Source organism: Myxocyprinus asiaticus, chromosome 1 (genome assembly GCF_019703515.2).
Source record: "Myxocyprinus asiaticus isolate MX2 ecotype Aquarium Trade chromosome 1, UBuf_Myxa_2, whole genome shotgun sequence".
NCBI classification, from domain to species: Eukaryota; Metazoa; Chordata; class Actinopteri; order Cypriniformes; family Catostomidae; genus Myxocyprinus; species Myxocyprinus asiaticus.
The window spans coordinates 12,463,679-12,480,908 of NC_059344.1; the positions used below are offsets into that span (position 1 = coordinate 12,463,679).

The 17,230-nt window shown below is 38.9% G+C and overlaps 1 protein-coding gene across 1 annotated transcript; it reads right to left on the reverse strand.

Moving 5' to 3' along the window:
- Positions 1 to 552: 552 nt before the first annotated feature.
- Positions 553 to 12,518, reverse strand: LOC127445626 (uncharacterized). The gene is made up of 5 exons (XM_051705819.1): positions 12,406 to 12,518; positions 11,816 to 12,181; positions 11,167 to 11,283; positions 3,172 to 3,262; positions 553 to 2,769 (listed from the first exon to the last, which is right to left on the reverse strand). Exons 1-5 carry the CDS (start codon positions 12,443 to 12,445, stop codon positions 2,475 to 2,477), a joined length of 909 nt encoding a protein of 302 aa, XP_051561779.1. The 5' UTR covers positions 12,446 to 12,518; the 3' UTR covers positions 553 to 2,474.
- Positions 12,519 to 17,230: the final 4,712 nt, after the last annotated feature.

Consider the following 17,230-nt stretch of genomic DNA (forward strand, 5'->3'; position numbering starts at 1 on the left):
AACAAATAATTTAACACTTTATAATAAAGTTGCATTTGTAAACATTAGTTAATGCAATAGTTAACATTAACAATACTTTTCACGTAATTTATTAATCTTGGTTGATGTTAATTTCTAAAACACTAATACATTTTTACAATTTGAAGTTGTATATGTTAACATTAGGGAATACATTATGAACTAACATAAACAATGAGCAATAGTAATTTGATAAATTAACATTAACCAAGATCAATATATGATGTAAAAAATCATTGTTCATTATTAGTTCATGATAATGCGTTAACTAATGTTAACAAATACAACCGCACTCAATTTCCTTACAAACTTCCATCAAATTGAATTGATGAATCTTTAATAAAATAAAATAAAATAAAACACTTTTTATTTTTTATTATTTAGTTAAAAATGACACATTTCAATTTAATGGAATTTGAAAATTGAATTGATTAAATCTTTTTACAGGTTTAATTTTTTTTTTTTTTTTCGTATTGTAAAGTGTTACCCAAATAATACACATTGCTTTATAACACATTGCAAAGTTGTGTTTGAACTATAAATGTAGATACTGATTGTGAGTCAGGATGGAATTTAAATGCATACTATACAGTTGAAGTCAGAAGTTTACATACACCTTAGCCAAATACATTTAAACTCAGTTTTTCACAATTTCTGATGTTTAATCGTAGTAAACATTCCCTGCCTCAGGTCAGTTAGGATCACTACTTTATTTTAAGAATGTGAAATGTCAGAATAATAGTAGAGAGAATGATTTATTTCAGCTTTTATTTCTTTCATCAAATTCCCAGTGGGTCAGAAGTTTACATACACTTTAAAACTTTTTTAAATTGTTTTGGGTAGCCTTCCACAAGCTTCTCACAATAAGTTGCTGAAATTTTGGCCCATTCCTCCAGACAGAACGGTTTGTAGGCCTCTCGCTCGCACATGCTTTTCAGTTCTTCCCAGAAATTTTCTATCGGATTGAGACCAGGGCTTTGTGATGGCCACTCCAAAACCTTGACTTTGTTGTCCTTAAGCCACCTTGCCACAACTTTGGAGGTATGCTTGGGGTCATTGTCCATTTGGAAGACCCATTTTAACTTCCTGGCTGATGTCTTGATATGTTGCTTCAATATATCCACATAATTTCCCTTCCTCATGATGCCATCTATTTTGTGGAGTGCACCAGTCCTTCCTGCAGCAAAGCACCCCCACAACATGATGCTGCCACCCCCATGCTTCACGGTTGGGATGGTGTTCTTCGGCTTGCAAGCCTCACCCTTTTTCCTCCAAACATAATGATGGTCATTATGGCCATTTTCTTTCATCAGACCAGAGGACATTTCTCCAAAAAGGAAGATCTTTTTCCCCATGTGCACTTGCAAACTGTAGTCTGGCTTTTTTTTATGGCGGCTTTGGGGCAGTGGCTTCTTCCTTGCTGAGCAGCCTTTCAGGTTATGTCGATATAGGACCCGTTTTATTGTGGTTATAGATACTTGTCTACCTGTTTCCTCCAGCATCTTCACAAGGTCCTTTGCTGTTGTTCTGGGATTGATTTGCACTTTTCACACCAAACTACGATCATCTATAGGAAACAGAATGCGTCTCCTTCCTGAGAGGTATGATGGCTGCGTGGTCCCATGGCGTTTATACTTGTGTACTATTGTTTGTACAGTTGAACGTGGTACCTTCAGATGTTTGGAAATTGCTCCCAAGGATGAACCAGACTTGTGGAGGTCCACAATTGTTTTTCTGAGGTCTTGGCTGATTTCTTTTGATTTTCCCATTATGTCAAGCAAAGAGGCATTGAGTTTGAAGGTAGGCCTTAAAATACATCAACAGGTACACCTCAAATTCAGTACACCTCCTATCAGAAGCTAATTGGCTAATTGTCTAAAGGCTTGACATCATTTTCTGGAATTTTCCAAGCTGCTTAAAGGCACAGTTATCTTAGTGTATATAAACTTCTGACCCACTGGAATTGTGATATAGTCAATTAAAAGTGAAACAATTTGTCTGTAAACAATTGTTGGAAAAATTACTCGTGTCGTGCACAAAGTATATGTCCTAAATGACTTGCCAAAACTATAGTTTGCTAATATTAAATCTGTGGAGTGGTTAAAAAATGAGTTTTAATGACTTCAACCTAAGTGTATGTAAACTTCTGACTTCAACTGTATAAAACTGAAATTAATAAATGTGTAAATATTATATGAAAATTATGAAACTGATTGGTTAACCTCAGAATAGCCAGTCAACCAATCAGATCTTGTCTTCTTAAATATAATGTGAGATTTCTTTCCCATCCTAGTCATAGCAAAAAATCTGTTGGCTTTATACAGTAACACAGATGAAGAAGACCAGCAATAGGACTAATCGATCATTTGCGAATAGTCCAAATGACAATGGAAGAGCCTCAGACAGAACTGTTCATTGGGGATATTTTGGGAAAGAGAGTCTCCATGTCTTGACCGTTAAGTGAAGTTTTGATGGACCTCTTCCTCCTCACCTTCCCCCTCCTGCACAGGTTCAGGATACAGAGTCGACACGTTCCCATCTTTCCAGGTCACCATGATTTCACCAGGCCTCAGTTCCTCTGTGACTTTACTGTTGGTTGGAGATTCTTCCCAATCTGTATGGCTGTTCTGCGTTGGAGTTGTGGAAGAGGGTTTCTCCTCTTTGACTCTTTGAGCCTGCAGCTCCACCATTTCAGGTTTCACTTCTGTAACGTTTATGGAAGCTTTGTACTTAGCTATTTGCTTCCTGTTCCTGTATGGGACAAATGGAAGTTATGTAAAAATGTACCAATTTACACATCCATTGATGCTTTTAACTTAGATTTAATGAAGTTCTCAGCTATGTTTCATTTAAGTTTCAGCATGGTCTCAGATGTTATTTCCTAAGTAGAACTTAAAATAGACACAAATGAGACAACTGTTGACATATAGTAATATAATATAATGTGGAAACCATAGCTCAGAAAATCTGGTCTTGAAAGAATTTAATGAGAACATATTGAAATCTCTGACTCTGGATTGCAGACTTTGGTATCTTGGCAAATCTGAGCACAGTTTGTAATATTTTTAAGAGTGTGTAGTACAGTATATGTTTACATGTGATGCAAAACTGCTCTGGACCCTCATGTGTTACTCGTGTGTGTGTATAACTAACCTATTAGCCATTGTGGCCATGACCTGCAGCATACAGCCAATCAGAAGACCTAGAAAAGCAAATGCCAACATGGCAAACTTCCACAATGTTGCTGTAAAACAAGACAATGACTGTGAGCAGTCTTTGAGTGTTAATGTGATACAAGTTCACTCTACATCTGAGTGAGTACTTCAGGTAATTTCATGAACATGAAAATAAAATTATACAAGCAGGTGAAATGACAGAATCTGTTTTGTTTATAGTTTCTTGACAAATATTCATGAAACAGAGCCTCATGTCACTTATCTTCGTGATATCAGATAGTCTAGTTGAGGACGTCTCTTTTTCATAACATGCAGTTAAATTTTCTAGGTGAGTTTTCCATATCATCACTGCCTAAAATGTCTTATTTTTATCTTTGAATTCCTTTGTCATGTTTAAATACAACTAGTATTTTGCAAACTGCCATATTAATGTTTATATTTATTAATATACTGTATTTGTCATATTTTGCCATAACGTGATGCTCAGAACATCTGTTCAGTGGTCTGACTTGGTCTTGGTGGACTAGATCTGCTGTATGCATGCTGCTGCTGCTGCTTGACATGAGTAAATATGCTGCTGCTGTTGCACGGAACCCGTGCACTGCTGCTGCTGCTGACAGAGAAGCGTGCTGCTTCTACTGAACAAACATAAAATAAAATTCTCGTAGAGCAGATCTAGACAAGTGTTGCTGGGGAGGTGGAGGGAGAAACGCTGCCTGTAACCATGCTGCTGCAGCCATTCCGCTACAGTGCATGGGCATGTTATATATAATTTGATGAGGACAAAAGGGGTTCTGATTGGTTAGCGTAGCAAGGTGTGCCAGGGTGATCTATCACCCTGCACCACAGAGTTTCCTAACTGAACTTAATTTGTCATCTCAGTTAGGACAACTCTTGGAGTAGTATAACATATTTTATTCAAAATGTATGACATGTTATGGCTTGGTCTTGATCTGCTCTATGCATGCTGCTGCTTGACATGAGTAAATATGCTGCTGCTGTTGCACAGAACCCATGCGCTGCTGCTGCTGACAGAGAAGCCTGCTGCTTCTACTGAACAAACATAAAAAAAATCCCCCAAAACTGCATGAAAAGAAAATAAATAGACAAGACAAGCAAATAACCCCCCAAACAAGCAGATCTGACTGCCAGACATGTGGGCTGGAGTGAAACAATAGACTAGCATGGTGCAGGCTGATGGCACACCCTAAGGGCCAGGTTAGGTGATGGACTAGTGCAGCGCAGGCTGACAGTATGACCCAGCAACCACCTAACAGAGTCCAGATTTCAGAGTCCAGATTTTCAGCTTGAGCACTGGAATGACTGCCTGGGTCTACTTATACATCAGCAACTGAAGGCCACCAATCCATTTCTTAAGACCCCAAGGTAACCCTGGGTGCTGCAATGAATTCTGCTCTGGCTCTGAAGAGTGGCTGGTGTATACTCATGGATAGAGTCTCTGATTAGATGTATTTGCTTTGCTTGAAGATGGATCATATATTTGTTGTAGGTTTTCCGTCGACCATCGAGGATGGAGGGTCGGAGGAGGTGGAGGAGTTCCTGAATCTCAGGTATCAAGGCATGCAGTTAAGACAGAAAATTGTGTTAGTTTGGCTATGCAGTGGTAATCTTTACTGTGCTTGACATTATGAAAAATTACAGAGGCAAGGAACAAATCTGAAGGACTTAATAGAATGAAACAAACATAGGGCTGTTTATGACTAGACCAATATGCTACCCTCATAAATTATGTGTAATTGAGCCATATCCTGCATTTTGTTTTTTTTGTTTTTTTTTAGGTGAGCCCTAGCGAAATGGTGAGCATTGTTTGTGCAATATCTTTTCGTGAGGGTGAACAACACTTGTGGTGCATTTGCAAAGCAGACAGGTGAGATATTGCGCTATATCCTTGTAGAAAATAAGCAAAGTGTTCGCTGCTTCCGGCCCTACCAGAAAGATGAGCATCATTTATGCACTGTGTAAGTAATTATACTATTGGAAGGATGAGCGTTGTTTGTGCAATACTCCTGCAAAGACAACATTGTTATGCCATTTGCACAGCCTGGAGGATACCACAGTTGCGGCACCAGAACAGCAAATTTGCACTGCTTATGAGAAGTATTGGGTCAGAACAAGATTATGCCTTATCGTACATCCCAAAGGATACCACATTTGCGGCACCTAAACAGCACATTTGCGCTGCTTTTTTGTTTTTGTTAAAAGTATGTCAAGGGGTGGGATACGAACCTGGATCTCCAGCATGACAATACATACACATACCATTGTTACACCCAGAGCTTCTACAGCTGCAGCACATTTTCGCTGCTTATGCAAAGTATTGAATTAACTGCTAGAGCACTGGCTGGCTTACATTCACAATGAGGGTTTTCAGTTATTGCATGATATATTAATAGAAATTCAGTTAAAGTTGCCTTGTCACACAGACCAAAGGGCACCACAGTTGCAGCACCTTTTTTTTTTTTTTTCTAAATAGACATTTCAAATAACTGAGATGTCCATTATGCTTTAAAATATATAAACTATGCTTATATGACTAGTTTAAGCTGCTCTGAAGCTGCCATAATTTATGCAAAACCAGTGTACAAAATTTACACTGATGGCCAAATGTTTGGAATAATGTACAGATTTGCACTCTGACCCCAGCCTAGCTGGGATATGTGAAAAAGAAGAATTTCACCGTATATGTATAATGTGTGATAAATAAAGAAAATTATTAATTATTAATTAATTATAGATTTTGCTCTTATGGAAAGAAATTGGTACTTTTATTCACGAAAGTGGCATTCAACTGATCACAATGTATAGTCAGGACATTAATAATGTGAAAAATTACTATTACAATTTGAAAAAAAAGAAAAGAAAAAAAAGAATCAGGACTTCTTAAACTACTTCAAAGAGTTCTCATCAAAAAAATCCTCCACGTGCAGCAATGACAGCTTTGCAGATCCTTGGCATTCTAGCTGTCAGTTTGTCCAGACACTCAGGTGACATTTCACCCCACGCTTCCTGTAGCACTTGCCATAGATGTGGCTGTCTTGTCAGGCACTTCTCACGCACCTTACAGTCTAGCTGATCCCACAAAAGCTCAATGGGGTTAAGATCCATAACACTCTTTTCCAATTATCTGTTGTCCAATGTCTGTGTTTCTTTGCCCACTCTAACATTTTCTTTTTGTTATTCTGTTTCAAACGTGGCTTTTTCTTTGCAATTCTTCCCATAAGGCCTGCACCACTGAGTCTTCTCTTTACTGTTGTACATGAAACTGGTGTTGAGTGGGTAGAATTCTGCAACATTGCTGACGCTGGCAATGACAAAGACGATGAAGATGAGATGATGTGAAGAACCCAAGTGCAAATTTATTCCAATCGTGATATCAGAAACCATAACTACAAATGTGAATAAAACATAAACATGAACTTGACTTGACTTGTCTTGACATAAACTTGAACTATCCAACAAAGTTACATTGACAAAATACATGACAATGGACAATGGCAAACATGAGGGTTAAATACTTGGACATGGGAGAACACATGACAAAGATAACCAATGAAAACTAAGAACTCTAAACAAGATAACAAGACAATAAACCAATGAAAACAAGACACATGAACATGGAGGGAAACATGAAATCACATGAACAGGAGACCACATGACATGAAACAGGAACTAGATTTTCAAAATAAAAGACATGAAAAACATGAACCAACAGAATAAACATGACATACCCCCCCCCCCCCCCCCCACACACACACAAAACATAATCACAAAGTTAAATAGGGAGCTGGCCTTGAGACGTGGCCTGGCGAGACAGGGTGTGGAGCATGGGACCAGAGCAGAGCCAATGGAAAGTGGGGCCCTGAGAGGCTCGAGGCGCAGAGCCATGGAAGGCGGGGCCATGAGAACTTGAGGGGCAACACCAGGGAACTTGGCGCCCGAGAGTAGCCGACGGCGCGAAGGACCATGGTGGAGCCGGAGGCTCGGAGGACCGAGGTGGAACTGGGGGATCGGAGGACAGAGGCGGAGCCGGTGGGACTGAGGCCCAAGGTGGAGCCGAAGGGAAGGAGGTCCCCGGTGAAGCCGCAGGCTCGGATTGATGAGGCCAAGCTGTGGGATAGGACAGCTCAGGCAGAGCCAGGTGACCGACTGTCCAATGTTGAGCTGGAGGGACGAGGGACCCCGGAGAAGCTGATTGGCCGAAGGGCGACGGTGGAGCCGAAGGGACATAGAGCCAAGGTGAAACTGAGGGATCGGAGGACCAAGGCAGAGTCCAGGGCTCGGAGGGTCTGGGCGAAGTCGGAGGAGCGGAAGTTCCCCTTGTCTGATCATGAGGAAGTGTCCATAGGGTGGGTACAAGGGCGGGAACCATCTCCAGGTCCAATAGCTCAGATGTGGCTATGACATGGCGTGGAGCAGACTCAGGCATGGCTGTGACGTGGCATGAAGCAGGCTCAGGCATGGCTGTGACATGGCATGGAGCAGGCTCAGGCGTGGCTGTGACATGGCATGGAGCAGACTGAGGCGTTGCTGTGCCATGGCATGGAGCAGGCTGAGGCGTTGCTATGACATGGCATGGAGCAGGCTGAGGCATTGCTGTGACATGCCAGTTGTCCTTTGTCTTTGAAGACTGTAGTGTACACCTTTATAAGAAATCTTTCAAGCAGTGGAGTGATGGCTACTGCAAATGGGGCCTGTCTAGATTTTTATCAAAAATGTCTTTTCTCAAATAGTGATGGTGCTGATTTTTACATCAGTAATGTCCTGACTATACTTTGTGATCAGTTGAATGCCACTTTGGTGAATTAAAGTACCATTTCCTTCCGAAACAGCAAAATCTGTACATTATTCCAAACTTTTGGCTGCCAGTGTACACCGAGGCTGAGTTGGTAGATTAGGGAGATGCAGAGTTCGGAATTGCACACCACCCCCACTACCTCCGCCACATGTCAATGGCAGAAATAGCATGAGAGGTATGGTAGTTTGCAATTCCAAACCCAGTCCTAGTCTGGTTTGAATGGGGCACTGCGTTCAAGCCAGACAGCTAACTTTTCTGCTGAAATACTATTTCCGAAGCGTTTAAAAACAAATGATTATAAGCAATACTGTTCGGCTTAAAAATGACTTGGCAGGTACAGAGCAGTCTTAACACAGCTATGTTAAGAGGCCTTTAAAAGCTTGTATTCTCTTCTAGTAAAATAAGGAATATAAAATTGAATCTAAAATCTCCTACAAAGGATGGTGGTATGCTGCTGCAGAAGGAATCATACAGAGCTGTAGATAAAGGATTTGCTTCAGCCAAAAGAATGCAGTGTGACATCACAATCAGCCGAAGGACCCTGCTGTCTCTGCAGGTGATGTCTGGGGCTGATTGCACCAGCTATATGTAAGCTACAACTTAGCCTAGTTGTGGCGTAAATGGGCACTATGTCAAAATTTACGTACTACTAAATATTTGAGCGTTGCACCATTAAACTTAGGTAGGACATAACCCTATGTATGAACTAAATATTTATGGAAGACTCCGACCAGGAGTAATGGTTGGAATGAAAAAGCAGACTGATATTTTATGACATCAGTGAGCTCATGTTTTGCATGACAGGCTTCAAATCTTCGACATACAGTATGATGTTGACATTTACACTCGTTTACATTTACGAGAGAGAGAGAGGAAAAAACGTACTTTTAAGCGGCTCTTCAGCATGAAAACGTTTAAAAGGTTTTCAGGGTGTGTTGCCTGGTGTCAAGTTTCAACACATTCAAAATATATATAAGATATTAAAATGAATAAATGTCTATTTTTCCAGACTGTTGTATTAGTATTTATTTATCATCCCTTATTTATTTTAGATACAGTTCCTATATATTTTTATTTACACAGGGCAAATATACTATTTATCAAATCTACTTTTAATACGTATCGTATTTTAATGGGATATAATTTATTACAGCTGATAGTTATGTGAGCAAACAAGGTTTGAACATCAACCGTAACAAGATCAAATTGAAATTCACGGCTTTTTAACACTCTGTGTACAAATCTGAAGGCAGGTAAACGTCATATTATGCGACCACGCATTACTTTATGGAGAGCTTATGACCTAGCTAAGTCTTACCTTAATAACAGGTGGTGCAACCAGTTAAGCACTGACTTAGTTACAAACTAACTAATAGTTACTAAGCCCTTAGTGTAACTTCACATCGCAACTTACGGGAGACCTTACACACAGCTGGTGCAACCCTACCCTGGAGATCTTTGACATACTCTTTGACCATATATCGGAAGATGACGTTTCCTTCGGTGTGTTTGTGGATAGGGATTCCAGGATCTCGTATGATACTCGATCAGCTCCCCGATCTTCTAGGAAAAGGGACTTTCTTGGTTTGAAGCTTGAGACCTGCATTATGCAGTGTATATAAGTACAGTGCATCTGTCTGTTTTATTGTATCACACCCCTCAGCATTAGGTGGGTTTTGATAGTCTATCAGCGTGCGTTTGTGGGGTATATTTGGGGGGCTACATGCCACCTTGACACGCATCACAGTCTAATGACCGCCCCCTTTCCGGTATCGGACTCTTCTGCTCCAAAGCGGTTGTTTTTGTACCGAGCTTCACTGGCCAACTTCTGCCTTCCTCCAGTCTGTTTTTGCCTTAGGTGTGCCATGTTTATGGCTGTCGCTCCAACATTTCCGGTGCAATAAACTGCTCACCAGAATGCATCTGTCTGCACTGAAGCTGCAGGGCTAAACTTCCGAAGCTGCTGTTTGTTTAGTTTAGTTTAGTTTAGTTTTGCTTTTTGTTTAGCTTTTTGTTCTTTTTTGGTATGTTTCCATTTAAAACTCGGTCGCTGGCTCTGAAAGCACTGTTTTGGGACTCACAGAGGTCTGTACGTCTTGAGCCAATGAGATCATCATGAGTTTGGAAACTGTGTTATTTTGTTCTGATTTAAACCATTTTCATTTTTGTTATTTGTGTGAAGTTGATCGTAGCAGGGTGATTTGTTATCACCCTCTCTCTCCCCTGCTCTTCACACTTTTTGTTTTGTGTGGGTTAAAACCCTTGTTTAAGTTTGTTAGCTCTGCATCCAGAGTTTTTGTCTCGGTTTTGTTTATTATGATCCTTTTATTTTGTTAATTTTCTCTTGTCTTTTCTCAGGAGCTGAGGGCCCCAGTGTAGGGGGCTAGCCGTTCCCCACTAAATGGTGGTGGTGCCCCTGTCACGTGATGAGTGCTGTGTATTCACAACTGATTCAACTGTGTGGTTTGTGTGAGTGAGTGTACATCTGTGGGTGAAGTGTCTTTTTATAGGGGGATCGCTGCGCTCGTCTAGCCTACCTGCTTCTGGTAAGCCTCAGCCCTCTGTGTTGCACAAGCAAAGATATACTTGTTTTGTCTTTCTTTTGAATGTAAAGCGTATTGCGAACCACGCAGCAGATTGCCTGTGCTCATAATTTTAATACATTTTAAATGAGTGTCCAGTGCCTTTCTGATACATTTATCTTAAAATAAAGAATTATTTTTGTACTTTGGTATCCACATCTCTTGCCCTTTTGTTTTGGAACCACAAACCTGTGTGCCCTTTCTATTTTTGATTGGGTTAGTATTTCCCTGTTAATTACAGGGTGGCATAGTCAGCTTTTCTATTGGTTTTCCCTAAATTATTAGCATCAGCAGCATTCTCATTCCTTCTGCTGGCGCTACAGCTCTATCTTCTACCCACCCACTCCACTACAGTAGCAAGGTATGCCAGGGTGACCTATCAGCCTGCGCCACAGAGTTTCCTAACTGAACTTAATTTGTCATTTGGGCTGATGATCCAATCTGATAATCTCACTTAAAAGAATAACATTCAATTTAACAGATGTATCTGATACACTGTAAAAGAACCCCAAATAAGCTCTAACTGTAAAAACATTAGGAGTAAAACTTAAAGAAAGGTGTTTGGTACACTCACGGTCCTCTGTGCGGTAATACCACTGTAAAAACCTCATTTGTGCCTCCGACATTCCCTGTGGAGCAGACGGCCCTTCTGTTTCAGCAAAGTCAAACTCATCTGTCTCACTTCTGGATCCTATAGGGCATCATAAATTATTTATTCATTGTAAGCAAAGGCAATAGCTGTTGTTTCTTCTGGATGAGATCTGCTTAAATAAGAAAATAAGAAATCATAATTTGCATAAAGAAAATAAAGCCTGTTTAGGAGCATATATATACAAAACAAATTCAGAACAGCAAAGAGTACCATGATGCATACTTAAATTACAATACGGTTATGGTAGAAATTGCAGTAACGAGTAATGAGATTTTGAGATTTTTGCTAAATTGTCATTGTAATGTCACAGTCACACTGCAACAAAATTAATAACGGTCATAAAAATAAGATTAATTTTCTTTATGTCAAAATGAATTTCTTATTTTCTTTTGATTTAGGGGCGGAATATGACCCCAGAATTTTCTTTTTAAAGAGTTCTGTGAGATTTCACCCCTCTGTTGCTGTACTATATTTTGTACTTACTAGATTAATGACCTCAACACCTTATAATTTAAATACTTCCAATACAAATTGTTTAATAGTTTTCTTTCTCACAATAGCTTTTACTCACTCAGTTTGTCCTGACAGATATCATCTGCATCCAGAGACTTCCACTTGTTGTGTTCACCCCTATTCAGACTGAGTTTTCCACCCTCTGTGATCAAAGCTAGGGAATTGGTCAGGCTGATGAGCTGTTGATCTTTGCACTGCCACATGATGTGGTCACCAGAATTACAAGTAATAGTTTGGACTGGGTCACTCTGGGCTGCAGAGAGACACCTCAAGGTGCCTACGTTCACTAGAAACCAGCTATCTGTCCACATCCACTGCTGGAGCACTGTGTCCTGACTGCATTTCTGTAGCTGAACACCTCCTTTATTTGAGTCCTCTAGACACAGGTTTTCCATCACATTGTGAATCATGAAGCCGATTGTGCCTTGAGATAAAATAGAAAGTCAAGAATCTTTTTAGCATATCATAATTAATATCAAGGTGATATTTGTACAGCATTGTGTTTATATTACTCAAATATTACAAATCATAATAGGCCTTCAATCAAGAAAAAAATGACTATCTTTTGATTTTGGGGTGAAATAAAACCCAGACATGTTCTTGATTGGTTTTCTTAGTTAAATTATGCTTTTGAAGTGTGTACCATACCTGGCCATGTGAGGGAAAATGCAATCCACAGCAGCAGCATTGCTCAGTAATTCTGCGTCAACACACACTACACAGAAGTCACTATTCAGATGTCCAGAAGGTGTGTTGAATGCTTCCAAATTTATTTACACCCCTACAGAAAAACATATTGAGTTTTGTTAGCCTTGCAATGCAATTATATTTTTGATGAATGATGAGTTCCTCCCCCACCTGCACGCCCAGTGTTATTAGTCAGCTTGCATTGCCAAGGGATGCAATAGTGCAAAGTTTTGAACTTTCTCAATGGGAAGATAGGCAGATATCATGCCTCGACAAAAACAAGAACCCAAACCGACCTCAATGTTACAACATATTTCCTTCCCACTAACACAGAAATATTCTTTATTATTTTAGTTCTTGTTTTAAATCCTCTATAAATATTTTGCATTCAAAATATACTTGTTACTGCAACTTTAATCAAGGGAGGTACATTTAAATACAATCATGGTTCATGTCCCTACTTTGTGGTTGTCTGTTTCTATGCATACAAAAAAGTTGACCAAGATGACAATGACATTGACATGTGTGCTCAGTAACATTCATTATAACAAAAATGACAAATTGCATTATTATAATGAATGCTTGTCAGCTCTCTGAAGACAAGAATAGATGAAGGCAATGGCTTATGTACAGTATTTCAAGGTGTGAAAACTTCTGAATGATCTGTGTGGATGCTCATTATAAGGGATGAATGAATTTAACTCACCTAGAGCACAGCTTCAGAGGCAGGTGTGAGATAGAACAGAAAGAATTATACATGCTGGGAATGCTTTACCACTGCCAAGAGATTCCAAAGTTCGAGTGGGAGGAGATACTCAAGTAAGTCCTTTCCATTTTATTGTGCAGTTTGATTTCTTTATGTATTACCTCAGAGGAAAAACATTCAAAAGATGACAAGGAAATTAGCAGCTCATATTCTTTAAAAAATGCAATGAAGTTATTTGATATATATTTTTAGTTTATACTTTTCTTTGTCTAAATCTTGGGATGAAATAGGGCATGGTTGATTATATTCAGGAAATAGATTGTGAACTAGGCTATTTTGGCATAAATAATGGCAATAAATGAATCAGTCAAAGTCTAGGCAATATTTATGATTGGTTCCACTCTGCAAGGTCATTTACAAAGCCAGTATTTTTTTTCTTTTTTAATTGAAAGAATAAAATAATACAATGTAAAGCATGGAATCTTACAGTGTCTCAGAACTACGCGTGACCTTACCAACGAGCTTACGTCATCCCTCTCATGAGCGCGCATCACAGAGATGTACGGAAGCGAACATTTGTAGTTAAAAAGTATATAAGTATTGTTTTGTTCCTAAAAATAATCAATCGTTTGGGTTCAGAAGAACTTTATTTGTCGACTGAAGTCATGTGGATTATTTTGAAGCACCTTAAATGTGCATTTTGGACCGTCAAAATAATGGAGTACATTCACTTTGATTAAAGGAGGAGGCCTGAAATGAAATCCTAAAAATCTTAAATTCTGTTTTGATGAAGAAAGAAACTCAGATACATCTTGGATGGCCTAAGGGTGAGTAAATTATCAGCACATTTTCATTTTTGGGTGAACTATTCCTTTAAGAGTAAGGTTATCCAAAACTGAGGTGGGTGGAAGGTCAGGAAAGACAGGGAACTTGACCTTGAAAAAATGACAAATCTGAAGATATCTAAAGAAGTGGTTATATTGGAGGTCATACATTCTGCAAAGATTCTCAAAGCTACTAAATAAACCATCAGTTTACAAATTCTTACCACTCTTAACATGTCAAACCACTTTCTACCCACTGGTTAAATACTAGGTCCAATGTAAAAGGGGTGAATAAATTATTTTTATAAATAGGACCCAGAATTGACACTGATGTAAACTTATAGTGATAATGGAACTGATTAAAAATCCTAAGAGTAGAAAGCACTACCGGATTAGTAATGGGAAATAATTTGAAAGAGAATAATTGGTCTGAATAGATGACAGTGGTGAATGGTATAGTAATTTAACCCAAGATACATATATATATACATATTGCCAAAACCAAATTTTTCTAAAACTGCAAACAAATATGGCAAGAATGATGATTCCTAATAAATCCTGTTTGATCGTCTGAAATAATTGTGGGAAGGACATGTTCCAAGAGGTATGCTAGAACCTTTGCTAGGATTTTAATGTCAGCGTTTAAAAGGGAAATAGGATGATATGACCCACACTGAGTGGGGTCCTTATTTTTTTTAAGGAGTGAGATGGAAGCTTGTAAAAAAGTTGGTGGCAGAGAACCAGATTTCTAAAGATTCTTTAAACACTTCGAGAAGAATAGGTGCAAGTTTCTCCTTAAATGTCTTATAAAACTCAATAGGATACCCATCAGGGCCTGGAGACCTACCACTTCTCATTGCCATGATGGCCGTACTGATTTCTTCCAACTCAAGATCTTGATGTAAATCTTCTACCTCATCTGATTGTCTAAATTATTTAAGAAATTGTTCATATCTGTTGTCTCTGAAGGGAATTCTGAAGTATATAATGAGGAATAAAAGGATGTGAAAAATTTTTTAAATTTCCTTTGGGTTATTTGTTAAATTTGATTAGAATCCTTTATCTGAGGAATAAGATGCGAAGCAACTTGGCGTTTCAGCTGGTGAACCAGAAGCCGGCTTGATTTGTCTCCATATTCATAATAAAGGCCACATGTCCTAAATATTAATTGTTCTGCTTGAGTTGTAGATAAGAGACTGAATTTTGTCTGTAGATCACAGATTTTTTTTTCTAAATCTAATATAGATTGTGAAAATGCCTGCAGTTCCTTTCTAGGCTCTTTAATGGAATATGATGTATAGGATATTATTTGGCCCCTCATATAAGCCTTTAGAGTCTCCCAGAGTAATGAGTAAGATACTGAGCCCAATTTATTGCTCTCCAAGAGGGTGTCTATATTGGCCGACACAAATTTTTCACAAGATAACAGGAGAGGATTAAGCTTCCACTGTGGTCATTCCCTGATGTTCAAGGGGAAATGCAGGTCTAGTACACACTCGCATGGTCTGATATAATTATAGCTGAGTACTCAATTTTCTGAACCATTGATATAAACAGATTATCTATAAAGAAATAGTCTAGCCTGGAAAAGGAATGATGAACATGAGAGTAAAAAGAGTACTGCTTGGCCATTGGATTTAAAAATCTCCAAAGGTCCACACACCCATTTTGTTGCATAAAAGTAGAGAAAACCTTGGCCATGTCAGAAGCGATACTACTAGAGTTAGAGCTATCAAGTAGTGGGTCAATAACACAATTCAGGTCTCCAGAGAGTATCAAATGGTGTGTATTAAGCTTGGGAATTAATGACAAGAAACTATTTGCAAACTGAACATCGTCCCAATTAGGAGCATAAACATTTACTAAGACAACTGGTACTTGAAAGAGAGATCCAGAAACTATAACAAAATGACCATTCAGGTCACTGTACATCAGATGGTGTAAACTGCACTCTATTATTTATTAATATTGCCACACCTCTTGATCTGCTATAGAATTTGGAATGAAAGACATGGCTAATCCATATTTTATGAATTCTATTATGGTCTTCTGGTCTTAAATGAGTTTCTCGTAAGAACAATATATCTGATTTATAATGTTTAAGATGGGAAAAAACAACTAGAAAGATAAGCTGCAGACCATCCCTCCCAACCCCCAAACAAACATGAGGAGTGCAATGAGTGGCCGCTGGTGCTGACATTGATAAAGACGATGACGATGAAATGAAGAACCCAAGTGCAATTTATTAACAAAAGTGATATCCACAAAACCCTAACTACAAACATGAAAAATAAACATGAACTTGACTAGACTAAAACTTGACTAGACATGAACAACATTACCAAACACAATATCTGACAAGGGACAATGGCAAACATGAGGGCTAAAATACTAGACATCGGAGAACACATGACAAATATGACCAGTGAACAGACAGAACTGATAACAAGCTTACAAGACAATGAACCAATGAAAACAAGACAAATGAACCTGGAGGGAAACATGAAATCACATGACAAGGGAACCACATAACATGAAACAGGAAATAAACTGTTCAAAATAAAAGACATGAAAAACATGAATCAACAAAATACACAAGGAGACAAAAAAAAAAAAAAAAAATCCTAGATCTGATTCCCCAACTGAGGATGATCGTAGACATAACATACCAAACAACTTCCAAAGTGTACAAAATAACTATAATGAAATTCCCAAAGAGTCTAAGTGCAGCTCCCTTCTATAGGAGTTTTAAAAGCAAATAGTATCACCTGTTAAGTACACTGTCCAGCTTAACGGAACATAAGGAATATGTAGTATATAGTATATGTAGTATACGTGAAGAAAGTCACAGTCAGCCTTAACCTACATATATATTATGTAATCTTACCCAAAAGGGTAAAAGAGAAAAACATTATTCCACCTAAATCTTCACCCCAATTGGAAAGGTAGAAATCATTGGCTTCCTCAGGTGTATCGAAGCAGTGTGTCTTCCCTTCATGCGTAATACGAAGCCGTGCTGGGTATAAAAGGGCGAATCAAATTCCCTTCTCATACAGCCATGCTTTCACGTCCTTGAACGCCGCGTGCCTTTTCCCCAGCTCCGCGCTGAAATCTTCATGGAAAAACACCCTGTAGCCATGATAGTACAACTCCTGATTTTGCCTGCTGAATCTGAAGATGCGATGCTTAACTTGGAAGAAATGGAAGAGAACCAAGAATATTATTGGTCTGGACTGTTTGGCCTTTGAGTCGTTAG

Excerpts from the sequence above, each read along its gene's own strand:
- LOC127445626 (XM_051705819.1), bottom strand. The coding sequence starts at position 12,445 with ATGCTGCTGCTGTGGATTGCATTTTCCCTCACATGGCCAG. Across the intron at positions 12,182-12,405 it reads ATTTTCCCTCACATGGCCAG|GCACAATCGGCTTCATGATT; the intron begins GTATGGTACACA and ends TTTTATCTCAAG. Across the intron at positions 2,770-3,171 it reads ATGGCCACAATGGCTAATAG|GAACAGGAAGCAAATAGCTA; the intron begins GTTAGTTATACA and ends TGTCCCATACAG.